Below are 17284 nucleotides of genomic sequence, written 5' to 3'. Positions count from 1 at the left end.
TGGGTTCCCTTGGTAACCCAAGTCGCACTCCTGTTTGATTGGCTGAGGTCACTGTCCTTGCCAGGACAGCCACACTGCTGTGTGATTGACAGCCAGGCTGTATGAATGGGGGAAAACTGCATAAAAAGCAGGTCTCTGGGACTGGAAAGGCAGAGTCACCACTGGAACGAAAGAACCTACGAGGAGCTGATGGAAGAGGACCCCGACCATGACTGAACCGCCAGAGTCACAAACCCAAATCCTGTGTAAGGAACACCTTTGGGAAGTCCCCATGTTTGCCCAATTTCAAAGGAATCAAGGGAAGTCAGACCTGATGCCATTCCTCAAAGACCAGCCCAAACCCATTCACTCCTTCAGATAAGGATGAATCTCTGACTCTTTCTGAGAAGTGAGGCAGTGCAGCAACAAAGCTGGTGCCAGGGTTATGACGGCACAAGGGATTGCCGAGCTCATAAGCATGCAAAGGTGGGCAAACGGGCGTCCTCTACTTGCCTTGGACGTGTAGTAGGTCCTGGCTCTACCACCGGCTCCGGGAACAAAGATGCCAGCGTCAGTGCCTTAGAAAAGATGCAAAGTATCTTTTACCGGAATCCCTCATAACTTTATGGAGGAGAACAGCTATTGAGAAACCGTACCAGAATTAAGTTGGTTTGTGATTCCTAGGAATAAGAGGCTGACCTCTGGGAGCAGGAGTGATGGTACAGTACCCTAGAGGACAAAGAGGAATGTAATTTAGAGGAGAACTTACTTACAAGTAATGTTCTTTTTATGTATTCTTCTCCTACAGGTTTCTCATCTTGAAAGATATCCATCCAGCGTTAGCTGCTTAGAAAATTTTGACAGGGGGCTGCGACGGGTCAGAAACGCGAGACTGACCAGTAAATATAGGTTTTTCACAAGTAGCCATTTTATTAAATAATAAGGGTGTGATAAACACCTCGACTTCCCTAACCTAAAAAGTATTTCCCTTCCTATTAAACTAAGACTAAAGGAAAACACTAATTAAAGGAATCTGTAAATCTCACTTCTACATACAACAAATCATACAGTTATCATATGGCCATTCAAGTTCAACAAAATAAAAGTTATATTCAAACAAACTTTGTAACCACGTACCCTTGTAACCAGGGTTGGATCACCTTCCCTACAATGAAATACAGGATTTTCCACGTCAAAGTTCCAATCAAGAAAGTTATTTTCAATAGCCAAGTTCTGATCTAGAGGCAACACAAAATGTCTTTAATTCCATGAATCTTTCACTTGGCAGTTCGATTGTCTTATGGCTAAACACGATTCATCACTCTTCAAAATGACTGTCCAAAGTTTCCACAAACCCAAAGAGACTGTCTTCAAACTTCCAATCAATATTTCAATATAACTTCCTTTCTTTGAACAACTACTTTCCCATTTCTTCTTTACAAACAAAGATTTTTGTCAGGATGGTTTTACTACAGATCATCATACCTCAGAAGTGGCCTTGCCATTTTATTTCTGCCACAACCTTCCACCACAATGCAGTACTTCAATGTCGTCCCTTCCTGGTCCACTAACCTGCCAGAACCAACCTCTAGTAATCCCTTTCCTGGCAAACTCGCATGCCAGGATAAAACTCCTACAGCTACTAGAAGTACTCGGTTTTGTGGTTCGCTTCAACCTTTAGAAATGTCTTTGACTTTCAACAACATTGAGGTTCACAACTTCTTCCATAAGGGTGCAACATACATTGACACCATTTGTTCTACTGATTTATTTGCTACATGCAATGCATGGTTATATTCCTCTCCTGCTTAATTATTTCTACAAGGAGGGGTTTCTCTCCTGCCACCTTTGGGTTCCTTTTTACCACACCAGTTAACTGCTGCTAATGTCTCTTGTTCAAATTTCTTTCTTTAGGAAAAGTGTTTACCTTTTTTTCTACAATTGCCCTTTTTTGGCTAAGGCAATGTTGGAGATCATTTTCCATTTCAGATCATCTCCTTCTTTGTGGACCCCCAGGGAAATGGTATCCTATTTATAATTGCCTTTCTTTGGCTTAGGCAATGCTGATTGTTATCTTGCTCAAATATTGCCTCCTCTTTAATTTGGCAATGATGTCTATAATGTTCAAATATTACTCCCTTTAACGAAGGCCAACTCACTGGTTTCTTCCTGCGCGTCCATGAGTGATGATGTAACAATATAGAGTGAGTCCGCCTCATTTTGAGGCGTTCAGGGGATTTGGACGGCTCTGAGGTATAGCCCCAATCCATCATCTGGGATGCAGCAGGACTACTTCAGGTAGCCGCAGGCATGGATACAGGCTACAGCCCGAGACAAGTAAGGTTGAGTGGGGGGAGAGTAACATCAATGATCACTCACATGCAGGTCACCGCTATGGGCACCCCAACCCCTCAAAAAAGCATCTGTGACTACCTGAGCTTCTGGCCATGGAGCCTAAAAGCGATCCCCAGCCAACATGTTGGTCCTGCTGTTCCACCAAGAGAGGTCATTGGCATCCTACTCCAACACCTGGAGGACAACTAAACATCTTGCCTGAGTATTGTGATCAGTGACTCTTGAGAAGCTACAGCAGAGATCTGGCCTATGGCACCAGAAAAATGCAGGATAACTCTGGTTCTGGCTGCTGAGGCAGGGGTGTGGTCTGTCCGGGTGTTATCTGAGGAAGGAAAACCGTACCCCATCTCCATTGTTAGGGAGAATTCTTTGTTTAGGCTGAATTTCCTAACCTAGTGAGTCCCCCAGCAGCTTTGCTGGATTTTTGGGGTTTATTTTTTTCTCCTGCCAAGAGTGAGACTCTTTTACCCTCACTCTCGGGCATGATTTGAGTGTGTTTCTTTGAATCTAGATGTGTTTAATGGGCTATGGGGTCTTTTACCCCATACGGCTTCATGTGTTTTTTGTGATGTGTGTTACACAGCACCCTCAGTGCAGTAACACAGGGATGTCATAGTGACCCCCCAGTATAGACTCCATACCCTGGGACTGACTACTGTCTCCCAGGGCATGTTAAGTCACCATTGACTTTACTAGTCTTAAATTCTGAACAGAACCAGTACAAACCATCATATTGTGGACGTACTGGCTGGGGCAATTCAATTGCCCCGGGGTCTGTTAGTCGAGGGGGCACGTCTCCATCCCCCCTGATCGAGTTTTGGCTGGTGGCAGTGGATACTACTTTTTATATTCAACCGCGAATATTTTCCTATGGGATTTCCCATTGTTTTAGGCTACTATCTTTATTTAATTATTTACGGTAGCCTCGAACATACCGCCGGTTTATTTAATTAATATTAATTCTCTGTTTGGTATTTTTTGCCAAAACTTGATTCTAAAATGGCGTTTGTGTTCTCTGCTGTGACTCCAAACCAAGTCGAGCTCTTTGTTCCACTTTTTGGCGGGCTTCTCCACAGAAGCCCTCCGTGAGTGAGGTTTTCTGCATAAAAGCAGGGCTTTGGGACTGGAACTTCAGAAGTCGCCACAGGACCTAAGAATCCGACGAGGGAGAAGCTGAGCCGACCTGCCACGACAACACCACCGGTGGAGCCCTGCTGGACCGTCTCACCACTTTTCCCAACGACAGAGGAGATCTCCCGTCGGAGAGTCTTCTTCCTTTGACTGGTGGGGATAACCAGTTTCACCGTCTTTTCGCTTCCCGACGTACCTCGTGGCCGCCTTGCCTGTGCCAAGCACCCCAGCAACCAGGATACCACGTTTTACCACGACTGCGAAAAAAAGGTACCACCTTTAACCGGAAAACTCTGCGGCTGGTTTCTTCCCTGGCAGTGCAACGACCTTCATCTTTCCTCCAAGTCGAGATCTTCTCTTCCCCTGGACGCCGACGTGACTTGCACCCACTACCAGGAAACTCTGCCACTGCTGGAGGATCCTTCCCACTTAAGGTACCGTGTCCCGCCTGGCTTCCCTTGCCACCGACTGTACGGGGTAGATTTAGCCCCCGGCTTTCAAACATGGGTTGGCCTGGGACATCCTGGCTAAACTTTCCTGAGCCTCTCTAAACTCTTTTTTGAACTCTCTGCAAGATTTTCTAAGCCTAGTGTAACTGTGTGATGTTGGGTGCATTTGTGCTCTGCTCTCTCTAAGAATGGGCCCAGCCTTTGGACTTTGGATCACCAGTGACCTTTGCTCTTCTGCCTTGCTAACAGTGTTCCGAAATCTTAGAGTGGTGTACCTTTCCATATTCTGTCTTTTTCCCTCCCTTTTTCACAAACTTATTGGAGTGCCATCTAGTTAAGCGCTCACCTCTGTATGAAAATAAGTGGTGTTTTACTAAGACTTATCTGATAAGGAAAAAGGGGTGTATATATTACAATAGTAACTGTTTAGAATATTTTACAATAAGAGTGCTGGAGTGTTTCCAAAAGTCTGTTTTTAAATAAATAATTATATACTTTGATACCAAAGCTCAGGTCAGTGTTTGCTTGTATTGGTGTGCCTGAGTGCCTATTGTGTATACTTTGTATGCTGCCTAACTCTTCTTGAGAGAAGTCTGACTGCTCAGCCACAGCTACCAGGTAAATCTGGGTGGTACAGGCTGCTACCAAGTGGGTTTACTGCTAACACCTGTATTCCTAAATCTTTTGCAGTGTTCCCTAAGGGAACTGCACAGGTTTCTGCCTAACATCCATCGAATGGCACACCCATGTGTCAGAGGAGATCTTCTTACACCTTTCCCTGAAACAAGAAACATGATGGAAGAACTCAAAGTGGCTTTTGCGTTGCCGACATCGAGGCCATAGCCGACTGGCCACTACCCCGGCTGGGGAATGAGAATCTCCACTGCTCCCGCTTGGCTTGCAGCAACTGTATCCTCCTCACGAATGGGGTGTAGCGCCTGATGTGCCTTTACCTTGATACAAAGGAAAAGGGTTGCCTTGTGTCATTCAGATTGTGCAAGTGCAACAGCGCAAAAGTGCAGGGGGAAGTGCCAGGGAGAAGGAAGGGAAAGTGCCGTCAGGGCAGCGTTGCTCTGGGTAAATGCATGGAGGTAGGGGGCTGTAGAGGTTACAGTCCCAAAGTGCAAAGTAGGCCCCGGAGGAAGTGCAGGGAAGACTGATCATGGAGGAGCCTGGTACGTAGTGAAACTCTGGGGGTAGCCAAGAAACTAGTCGGCATAGCAGATAAGTAGGTCAGCAAGTGAGGGTGGAGAGATAGAGAAAGAAGGAGAAAAAGAAGGTCTTCAGCAGCTGCCAGAACTTCAGGCGGTCCGGCTCAATTTGAGAGTGGCAGGGAGACCATACCAGAGGGAGGTACCTGCAGACGTGAGAGATCTATGCCCCAATCTCTAACTGGAGAAGCATCTGGACTTTGCTGCTAACAAAAGAGTCCTTAAACTTTTCTAACGATTTGTCCACTTTGGGTCTGAATAAGTGCTCTCCGCCGAATTTCATGTGGAATATTTCCGACTGGACATTCGGTGAAAACCCTGATCCCCGAAGATACGAGGTCCTCTGTGTTAGGACTGATTTTCAATACTCTGGGCCTGGCGGACAGATGTATAGAAGGCCAACTATATTGTGACAGGGACAACTCTGGGGAGCTGCAGCCAATCCAGTTCAGGTAGCAGTAACAGGTGGTTTAGGCTAAGTTCTTCAGAGGTGGGGAGCTTGTAAAGGGTCCACAATGAGTTCACACAATGGGAATCACAGATTACACTTACACAGGATGTAAACAAATAGCTATTATGTATTGGCCAAACACACTATAGAAAAATGACTACTGGCAGGTAGAGTTATCAGACAACACTAGATAAAATAGATTACATATATACATTCACTTATCAGAGAGCATAATATATATCACAAACTCTTGCAAAGGAAGAGTAAGGTTATATTATGCACTTTAAGTCCACAGAGAATGATCACTAACTTTAAGTCCCGCCCCAAGTTGTCTGGGGCCTTTTGTCCAATAGTTCAGGTAAAGTTCCACAGAATCTGTAAGGCAGGAAAAAATGCAGGTAGAGTCTCTGGGGTCCAGTGAAGGATTCCAATTGTCAGAGTGCAACTTAAACTAGATAACAGAAGTAGCCCCAACTTTGAGAAGTCTTGCGCAAGCAAGCAATGACAAAGCCAATATTGTCAGAATCAAGTTTATTATAAGCCCATAGACCTATAATGGGAGCTCAGGGGTAGGTAAGAACCACTGTAACGTACCCGCCCCCGTACTCCGATTCTTCCCAAGACTTGGCAGGACTAAGGAAGAGGGTCCGAGGTTGCTTTTCCCACCGTTAATCGTAGTCGTCGATTCACAGGGGTTACAGGTTCTAGCTGATCTCCAGTTGGTGTCTTGCTGGTGCAAGGACTCTCGAAGGAAGAATGCAGCAAACCTCTATGCAGGACCCCTCTCAGGACTGGACTTGTGTCACGTATGCGATTTTGGAGAGTGATCATCACAGCATGGCGACGCAAAGGGACTCAATTGCAGCGGTCAGACTTTCCCTCCTATCTCGGTTCCCCTTGATGCTAGGACACCGATATTTCGCAGAGGTAAGTCTTGTATGGCAAGCAGAGGATCCCCCAAGTTCCAGGTCAAAACTCGGAACAGTGATGTCGGCAGCACAGTAGCCCAAAGTCAGAGCTGGTCAGCCACAGGACGGTTCCGGGACACTTCTGAAGGCTCTTCTTTGCAGGGCACAGAGCAGATGTCAGGAATGGATTATCCCTCCGCTCCCAGGGTCGCAGCTCTTTTACAGGACTGCTAAAGATCTTCAGCAAGACAGAGCTCCTCCAGGACAGCAGCAGAGGTTGGTAGCCAGGCCTCCTTCCAACAGGTCTCTGGTTTCTTCGCAGGTCTCACAGCTGGAAAGAAGTATTGGCGTCTTCAGGTTTCTCCAGGATCTCTCTAGAATGAGTGCAGGGGTCATCTTATCCTAAAAGCCAGGTAAGAGCTGAAACTCAGGACTGGCCCCCACAGACACACACACCAGCAGTGGTCCAATCAGGACCACTGACGGGAACATTCATGCATATCACTCACACACACTGAAACCAGTTTGTCGATTAGGACCAGACAGTCCCAGCCCACATCCTACCAGCAAACACACACAGCCTTCCAGTAGCCTGCCAAAGGATATAGCTTTCCCAGGCATTGGAAGTCATCATAAGGATTTACCAGGCCTCACAGGTCAGGAAGAAGGTTAAAGAAGAAGATGGTAAAAGGACTAGCGAAAAACCATGTGGCACCGCCATGTTTGGACACTAGCCATAGTTAGTAGCCACACATAGTAAAGCTAAAATGAAAAGTCCCAAAAAATGGGAAAAAGTCACTGCTGCCACCAGCTTATCCTTTTAGCTCACCTCGAGTAACCAAAAAATCCTCCAAGTATTAGTGTAGAGCAAAACAAAAATGTACCCTATTGGACTGCAGTGTAAACTGCATTGTATAATGATAAAACGTTGCCACAAGTGATACAGTTACAAAGTCGCAAGACTAAGGGAAACACTGTTTCCCATTGCTAACAGCCTGAAGGACATGTCAATTTTCCCATAACATATAAACAAAAGCAAGTGCAGTGAAGCTTAAGGCTTTACTGTACTGCAAAAGAGCAGGTCAGCATAACAAATAAAAGCAAAATGTTTGGGGGTCCATAAAGATGGAAGGAAAGGTGCAGTAAAGAGAAATCTTTCCTAACACTGTGCAGCACTGTCCACATGCCCATTGACGACCTGACGCAATTTGCAGAGGTTAGACCTGCTTGCAGGGCCTGACACACCACTCCTTGCCTCCTTGGTAATATTCAGAAAGCAGTCCCTGAACACCCCCCTCAAGGAAATGGTTGTCTCCCTCCCAAATGGTCCTCCTAAAGACATGGGAGTAATTTGGAAAATGCACGAGAGACATTAATTGCCTTTAACGTCATGCTTCCCGAGGCAAACATTTTATTGGCCAAAGCCTTGATTCAACGTTGAGGTCAAGGCCTCTGGTTTACCCTTGCGGCCTGCACAACCTGTCCGGCAGGACTTGGGTGCACCTTGGGAAAGGGAAGATCCTTTTTGACTTAATTTCTTTAGAAGCCTGGCAATGACTGCCCAGCGTCGAGCATGGGTAGTGCTACTATTCCATGACCGGGGTCTGCTATGGCCACGTTAAATGTGACGCGTTGTCCAGTAGGTTGTCAACTCATACGGCTTGAGCAGTTTCGATGGAGGGCCGAGATCTAGATCGATGAGCACGTTCTGGATCGCCTTGCAGTACTTGAAACTCTGGTGCATGGACGCCTGCTTGATCTTAACACTGAGGGACGCGTTCACCCTGCTTGCGTTGTGTAGATCCTACACAAAGATGAACAGTCCTAACTGGTTGGTCAAATAATCAGGCAGTGCGTCCATATCTGTTTCGACCAAGGGTTCCATTCCAAATGGGATAGTATCCCTTTTCTCATCGAAGATTGCCTGGATGGACTCGAAGATGTCTGGCATATGACCTCGGTCTCGCAGCTGACGCAACATCGAGAGAGGGATTTTAAAATGGCCTTTCGACACTTCCATTGACCTTTACTTTGGTTGAGGTCAAGCTCGAGGGCCTTGCACCTTTTTGGGCTACAGGCATGCCAGACTAAGTGGACACGGTCAGCTCAGTATCTGTCAAGAGCACTGTGGCCAAAGCCGTACCAGGAGCAGCTTTTTCGAAAGTCTGCATCATCTGGGTTTTAAATTCCTCACTACCATGAAGCCCCGCGTTTGTCAGGGACATTTTTCGAACTGCAGTCCTTGCAGTCCTTGCATCCCAACGGCCTGAGACCCAACATGGTGATGCAGTTTTGCATCGTAATTTGAGCTGTGTTCTGAACAGCATGCTGAACATGGAAAAAGGTATCTGAGGTAAGGGGGCATAGAGCATTCCTTAAGTACAATGACCAACTTCAAGTCCTGAGTTGAGGAGTGGCATGGTCGAGACACGAGGAAGTCGACAGATGACGTTGGGCCTCACTATGCCCGTTGTTGAATATTCAGAGCAGCATGAGGGCAAATGCTGAGGGCATGATTTATGAAGATGAGGAATCTGTGTGAGTATGTAATCCTTTGAAACAACACTTGAGTATATTTAATTAGTGCCATTACTCTTAGTTCAACCGAAAGTGTGTGTTTAATAATAAAAAAAACAGCTTTGGTTTTTATTCATTATAATCGTCAGGCTGTTGTGAAAAAGAGGAATGGGCGCAACCTTGGTTTACAAGTAAATGTTTAGAGTAGAAGTTCCAGTTACAACATGCGTATGAGAGCACTGCAGACAACTTGGAGGCACTACTAGGTGGAGGGCTACATGCAAAAGGATTATTGCTAACAAGCCATAATGCTGCATGTTCACAGTGTGCACCAATGGTGCATATTTTAAAAACTTTTTTCAAAGCGTACTACTCAAGTCAAAGAAAGTAGAGAATTTTAATGTTTGGCCTGAACAGTCATATTTAATCAATATTACCCCAAAAAATAAAAAGAAAAGATACTTTGGCCAGTGCATTATGGCACTAAATAGCCATCATCAGGGCCCATCTGTCTCATGGGTTCGGAGGCACTAACATCTGTCTCAGAGTAATCATACAAAAGCCTCTGCAATAAGGTATAGGGGCCTCCTGCAAACAGTACAAGGAGTAGTGGCAGTGCGAATGGCATCTGCCGAGTACAGTGACCATAGTACATTGTTGAAAGGAAGTAACACAAGTTTTAATGGTAGCAACTCCACAGCCACCATCACAGGAAAACACTGCCACCGGCTCGGACAGCACAGGGTTTCATTTGGTTGGGGGAAAATGGAAGGATGGTGATATAAAACATGTCCAACATAGTAGAGCAATTAAACAAACCTCATAATATGTTTGCACAACAAGTGGGATAAAGACTACTATGGGGCATAAGAAATAAAAGAAAATCAAATGGATAAATGTTGACAAGATAATCTGAAAAACAGGCTAGCATACATTTAAAAAATAACGAAGGAGTACTGAGGCCAAGAGTGGGTCCACAGTGGTCGTGCCATGACGCAGGCCATTTAACCTTACATTTAATAAAAGAAGAGAACATATCTGCTATAAGAGGCACAGATATTTTGTCCTGTATATCTTTTTAATTAGACCATATAGGGGGACATGTTTTTACATCAATGCATTTGCATATTTCTATATTTGCATCTGTACATTTGGATCTGCACATTTCCATTGGATTTTCTCATTTTTCAGAGAACATGTAAAACAGATGGGTATACAAAATTAAGATGGACTAGAAGGGGGCATACACCCATTAAATAAAACAATGCTGCAAATGCAGAGATGCAAATACATAAAAGCTAAACACAGATAAGATAATGTCCCGCATTTACATATGTTTTCTTACAATCAGAATGCAAAGGAACCAATTTATTTATGGATGCAGAAAAGTGGTGGTAAATAAATAATTGGACTGACTTACTTCAACAGAACCACAAAGCACTCATAGCAAGCCTCAAGCTGCTTAGGACTGGGTGGACAGGATGCTGAAACAACAAAACAATGAACGCAACATTTTGAGTGCCAATAACTACTTGAAAGACTATAAACAGAAGATCATAAATGGAATGGCACATACCAGACAGAAAAGTTGCAAGAATCACATTTCTCCAGGCTCGGCTAAAATTAGGAACCTGACAATGGAAACAAAATTAGATTTCAATTGATGTCACGAGAGAACACTGTTTATGGTTTACATTTTAAAAAAGTGACAGATTTCAATAGCCATTCCAAGTAAGGGATTTGATGTATATGTTGTAGTTGTATCAAGGATTTTCAGAAACTGTTGAGCCATGATCGGGATGATAGTGCCACTTTGCTTTGAAGGTAAGAACTGAATCCTTGGAGGATTAAGGAAAAATGGGGTTGCTTTTTCATAAATTATGTTCTTTGAGAAAGAATTGGGTCTATGACTATACAGCTTAATGACGGAAATATTGTTGCTGTGGAAATTGGATGGGACCAGAAAAGAGATACAAAGATGATAAAAGGTCATTGTAAGATTATTGTGGAACCCAATAGATATATATATATATATATATATATATAATTAGGAAGGTTTTTTAAATGTCCTATTTTGTCTTGGATTTTACGATTGTCACTTGTATTTTTGATAGCCATCAAGGACTTTAACTGCTCGAATGATGGGGCTGACAAACGAGAGGATAATATATAGTTTAGTCCACTTCTATAATGAGAGGTTTTTTTTAAAACAGATGGTACGAGTTAACATTTAAGGATATGTGGCATCCTTATTACTAGCCACGATATAGTACCAATTTTAATTCAAGGAAGACTGATGAACACAGCTTTTAGCCTATTAGTACAAACCCTTAATTAGATATGGGGGTGGGGGCGGGTGTTGTGCCTTTACAGACAGATGGAGAAATTACTTATCGTAATGTTCTTTCTATGGATTCTTCTCCTGAAGATTCCTCATCAGATAGTTATCCTTGTCCAGCTTCAGCTGCTCAAAATTAATTTCCGACAGGGGGCGCAGTGAACCTCGGCTCGGCCGTCGACACATCTCAACTCTGTGCTCGATCGTCAGCTCTGGACGGAACGTTGGCGGCGTACATATACTATGTCACTGTTAGGGAGAATTCTCATAAATGGCTGATTTTCCTTATCGAACGAGTCCCTCCGCAGCTTTGCTGGATTTCTAGGGTTTATTTCTTTCACCTGGTAAGAGTGTGAGCCTTTTTCCCACTCTTACATGTGTTTTGCTGTGTGTGTTTTCACTTTTTGTGTGATCTTGGGCACTGGAGCCTCACCTACTCCATGGCCTCATATTTTTCATGTGTGTTACAAAGCACCTTCAGTGCAGTGACACAGGGTTGTCTTTGAGACTTCCCCCTGACTCAATTTTCTGGAGCTGACTACTGTCCCCCAGAAAAAGTTGCCATTAACTTTATGTTAGTCAATTTAAACCACAGACCCAATACAATGCATCTTATATGGAGTATTGGAAAGGGTTAAATCTTTCCCTTTTTGTCTGTCTCTTGGAGCATTGTTTCGCTCCCTTTACACTAAGACTTGGCTGGTGGCAGTGGTAACTACCCTATTTTTCGAACCGCGGTTATCTTATATAAACGTAGTATTGTTTTAGGCTATTATATTAGCCTTGAACATAAACCCGCTTAACCATATATATTTTATTTGGAACCGGCTGGGTTTATTCGCCATTACTTTTTGTAAAATGTCTTTCTCGTGTTTTACTCTGCGCGCCAAACCAGGTTTGGCCCCTTTGTTCTCCGTCTTTTCGCAGGCTTCTGCACAGAAGACCTCCTTAAGACGCCTGAAAGTCTGGGTAGGCAGGATGCGAGGGAGGGGTTTTAGGACCCCTGCCATGGGTTCCCTTGGTAACCCAAGTCGTTTGATTGGCTGGTTGACTGTCCTTGCCAGGACAGCCACCCTGCTGTGTGATTGACAGCCAGGCTGTATGAATGGGGGAAAACTGCATAAAAAGCTGGTCTCTGGGGCTGGAAAGGCAGAGTCGCCACTGGAACGAAAGAACCAACGAGGAGCAGATGGAAGAGGACCTCTACCACGACTGAACCACCCGGTGAAGCCCTGCGGCAGGTCCGAAGCTTCAGAATCCGAAGACGGAGAAGATCCTCCAGAAAACTTCTTCCCTTGAGCTGGTGGAACCAACCAGTTCGCCCAAACTGCAAGCCAGGACCCCTCCTCTCGTAGAATTCGCTCTACAAGGCTACAGTGGGCCAGATAGCCAGGAAGGTCGGACCCTGCTTGGGTTTTAAGGAGCGCACCTTTTATTCGTTGCTTTGCTCTGCTGCTGGCTTCTTCCCTGGGTAGTGCAGGATCCTCCAGTCTTCCTACTTCTTGTCAGTCCGACAGTCGCTTCAGGAACCATGAGCCTGCAGGAACTACCAGGAACGTCCGCCTCAGCTACAGCTTTCTCTCCGTTTTAAGGTACTGTGCAAATCCGGTTGTTCGTTTCGTTGAGCCTCGGTGTAAGTGTTTGAAATTTTTCTCCAAACTGAGGGCTTGTCCTTCTCTTCTCTTTGAACTAACTTTTATGCCAACCAACCTCGTCCGGAATCTGTGGCACAAACTTTACCGCGAACTACCCTCAACTGTATTATCTTGAGCAAAAGACTTTTGACCCCTTGACTTTGGCCCTTAGCCTTTTCTATCTAATTTTATCATTGTAGTTCCTATTGCTCACTTGCCCTGAGTACCTACCTGTTGGTGTGGTTCAATTTCTATTAATTTTGTTTTTCCCTCCCTTTTAAATTGCTGGACTGCCAATTTGCTCCCACTTCATTTTGTGAGCTTAACTTGTCTGGAATTTAAGGGAAGTGGTGTATTAAGAGTGCGATTTTTAATTTGCTTATAATAGTGAAATGTTACACAACTGAAGAGTGAAATAAATGTATGTTCTTTTACTTGAAAACCTTGAGTCAGTGTTTGCGTGAATCATAGTAATTGCTGTCCTTTGTGCAACTATCTTATACTGCTCACTTACTCTCGAGATAAGGCTGGCTGCTCAGCCATCGCTACCATTTTAACTGTGTAGTACAGGCTTGTACCAAAGGTGAATTTGTACTGTCACTTGTAGTCTTAATTGTGTGTCGTGTTCCCAAAGGGTACAGCATATAATTCTGCCTTACAGTCACTACGCCCTGTACCTCAGTTCCCGCCTTTTTTCCCCAAGAGCTCAGCCACTACAGAGGAAAACCAGCGAGAAAACAAAAGCTAACTAGGCAATAGAGAGTTAGCAAAACAAAGATCTGCACCGGGTTAAGCTGAATTCCTAGAAAAACTCTGTTTTATTTTATTCATTTTTTACAAGGAGATAGGCATGCAGCTTGCCAGCCAGAAGAGCAACCGACTCAAGAACCATCACTGAGACTTCCCTCTCTCGAGAACAGACATATACCAACTGCTAAAGCTTTCTGAGCAGGACAGATGGGAGGGGTGATGAGGAACATGCAGGAGAGGAATCCATAGAAAGAATATTACGGTAAGTCATTTCTCCTTCAGTGGATTGCCTTTTTCCCCCCGCAGATTCCTCATCAGATAGACTCCCAAAGCAATGGAAGCCAATGGAGGTGGGACGAAATCGCACAGTAAGACATTTTGCTACCCGCCCTTCCGAAGCAAGCGTCAGCCCTATGTGAGACGTCCAGGCTATAGTGCTTCGTAAAAGTATGGAGGGAGGACCAATGTCCTTAACCAGAAGCCTCCTTTGTACAGCTGTAGAGGAAGAGACACCTCTGGCAGAGTGGGCTCTGATGCCAGGAGGCAATACTTTGCCAGCAGAGTGGTAGCATTGTGCAATATATAGTATTATCCATCGCGTAATTGTCATTTTGGTTACTGTAGGCCTTTTCTTGACATGGAGTAGTCTACAAACAACTGGTTTGTATTCCTATATTCCGCCATCTTGTCACAGAGAAACTTAACACCCTTTTGGGGTCCAATCGGTGAAAACGCTCCTCCTTGGAGTGGTGAAGAGGTGGGTAGAACACTGAAAGATCTATCATCAGAAAAAGATGGAATTCTGACACCACCTTAGGAAAGAACTCCGGTTGCACCTTAAGCAATACCTTCTCATGGAAAAAACAGAGAAATTATAAGTTACTCACCGTTGTGATTAACGTACTCTTAGTCCATTGACCCCTTTCCTGCATACTGCATGGGCGTCCCTTCCAAGGGATGGGAGACAGAACCTTTTTCACCAGACAAAAACGTTTTCGCTTTAAATTTAGAGGCGCGCAGGGGTGCGGCCCTGGAAGCATGCGCAGCCCTGACTTCGCCCTCCGGTGCCACCCCTCAGTCCCCATTGACGGATCGAAAATAGATTTAACATTGCCTAAAGACACTAGTATTATTAGGGGGGAGGATGGTGGGAAGTATGGAGGAAAGGGCACTATGGACTAAGAGTAGGTTAGTCACTACGGTGAGTAAATTATAATTTCTCTGTTTTTTCCATGAGAAGGTATTGCTTAAGGTGCAACCAGAGTTCTTGCCTAAGGTGGTGTCAGAATTCCATCTTTTTCTTGTGATAGATGAATGTAGCCCCAGGGTGGAGAGGAGCCCCTCATTAGGCAAACAGGTTCCTGAGAACCGCCTGTCCGAAGGCTGCATCAGATCTAGAGCCGGCATCCAAACAGTAATGTTTGCAGAAAGCCGAGGGAGTGGCCCAAGTGGCCACCCTGCTTCTGACTTGCCAAGGGACATGATGCTGGAATGCTATGGCCGTTGCCTTGGCCCTGAACGCGTGGCTGGCAATGTTCGCCGGAAGAGGCTTGTGCTGCCCATCGTATGCTTGTTTGATGGCCATGAGGATCCAGCGTGATATGGAGGTCTTTGAGGCCCCACTACAAGGACCATCCCACAGAGAATTCCAAACGCGGAATTGGGCGTATCGTTCGTAGAAGACACATTACCAGTATTTAATTTATCATCACGGATACTAACCGAACCTGAGCTATCTATCCTTAAACGGGGACTCTCGTTTGTACATACACAAACAGATAGTGCAATGACTCTGACGAGTGAGGTTAAAGATTTTTTGAGGAAAATCAGACTGAAGGCTTACTTTGCAGACAAAGATGAACCAATGGAGAACAATCTATCAGGACTGGCTAAACCATCTTCTTTCACTCCCACCGCATCAGAGGTCCCAGTAGAAGTGATGACATTTGAAAAAATTGTTCTTAAAGAACTTGAAAAATCCATCCAATTTGCAAGGAACAACGGTGGAACAAATCTTAGTTTGGCCGAATTTCAGGCCATAGCTACCTTGTCCAATGATCCATCCATAGTGATTAAAGCGGCCGATAAAGGCGGTGGCATTGTAGTTTGGGATGCCAATCTATATGACCAAGAAGTACAAAGTCTGTTGGCTATTCCAGGTCATTATTTGAAAATCAATGGAGACCCCATATTGGCAATAAAAGAAAAAATATTGGCTCTCAGTGAAAAAGCTCAATGGGAAGGTTATCTTTCCATAAAAGAGTTTGAATTTATTAATCATTCTGATGAGCATATTCCCTTGTTCTACATAATCCCTAAAAACACCAATCAACCACCTGGACGCCCCATTGGATCCGGGTGCGGCTCGATTTTAGAGCCCCTGTCAAAATATATTGATTTATTCATTAAGCCTCTGGCAATGGCAACACCAACATTCCTACTGGGTTCTAGAGATGTTATCAACTTGTTGGAAGGGTTGACATTTGATTCCACTAAACACATTCTTGTCACCCTTGACATAGAAGCCCTTTATACTAACATCCCACCGGATAAACAGCCTACGAATTATGTTGGATAGGCGTCCTTTACCACATAACGTGCCAACTCAATTTTTGTGTCAAGCTGCAGATTTGGTCTTGGCAAATAACTTCTTTAAATGTATTAAACCTTTTTTTCTGCAGAGCAAGGGAACTGCAATGGGCTGTACATTTGCCTCAACTTGGCTATTATTTTTATGGCCTTATTTGAAGAAAAGAAAGTGTTACACGACAGTAATCCATTTTTTCAACAGATTAAGCCTTATCGAAGATATATTGATGACATCTTATTAATTTGGGGAGGTAATGCGGACACACTTCTCCAATTTGTGAATTGGCTTAATCAAATGGATGACTTACACTTTACTTTCGAATTTTCCACCACGAGAATCTCGTTCTTAGATCTCTCCATTTACAATGAAATCGGGCCATATACAATTGGAGCTATTTAGGAAACCAACGGAAAGAAACACCACACTGCAATTTTCCAGCCACCATCCTAAAAGCTTATTACAGAATCTCACACATGGCATGTTCCTAGGACTCTGACGCAATTGCTCAAACGTGGCAAACTTTAACAAACATGCAGAGGTCATGGAAACTAGGCTCATTGAACGAGGATACCCCCAAGAAATTGGTTAGACAATCCAGAAAGCGAGTACGATATACGAATCGTGAAGCACTCTTATGTCCGAAAATCAGGACTTTAGACCGAGAACAACTGGTGTGCGTTTCTACCTTTTGCCAGCACAGTCAGGCAATTAAAGGTATTATCCTGAAAAACTGAATTCGACAGGTATGAAATTGCCAAAACCGCTCTTTGCTTTTAAGAAAGGTAAAAACTTGAGACAAAAACGAACCCGTGCTAACCGACTTCCACCAAAATGTCACCTTATTAGAGACATTAATTTGAACCCAGTGGTGGAACACTATCCTTTTACTTCGTGTACAGCTTGTAAATATTCAAGGAAAATGACCACATTTGTGGGAGAAGGAAAAGCATGGGACTTAAGGACTTTTACCA

General features: G+C 44.3%; 1 protein-coding gene across 2 annotated transcripts in view; it reads right to left on the bottom strand.

Annotated features, from left to right (window-relative positions):
* KNTC1 (kinetochore associated 1) overlaps nt 1–17284 on the bottom strand; it is a 2501313-nt gene that overhangs the window by 200617 nt on the left and 2283412 nt on the right. For both annotated transcript variants that reach the window (XM_069619627.1, XM_069619628.1), the window contains exons 59-60: nt 10578–10632; nt 10422–10485 (exon numbers count right to left, since the gene is read on the bottom strand). In XM_069619627.1, coding sequence (XP_069475728.1) covers nt 10422–10485; nt 10578–10632 — 119 coding nt within the window. The remainder of the gene's footprint in view (nt 1–10421; nt 10486–10577; nt 10633–17284) is intronic.

Source organism: Ambystoma mexicanum, chromosome 10, assembly GCF_040938575.1.
Source record: "Ambystoma mexicanum isolate Mex_15411 chromosome 10, UKY_AmexF1_1, whole genome shotgun sequence".
Lineage (NCBI taxonomy): Eukaryota > Metazoa > Chordata > Amphibia > Caudata > Ambystomatidae > Ambystoma > Ambystoma mexicanum.
Note: the sequence above shows the minus strand (reverse complement) of the source record. Positions and strands in the feature narration are given on the sequence as shown.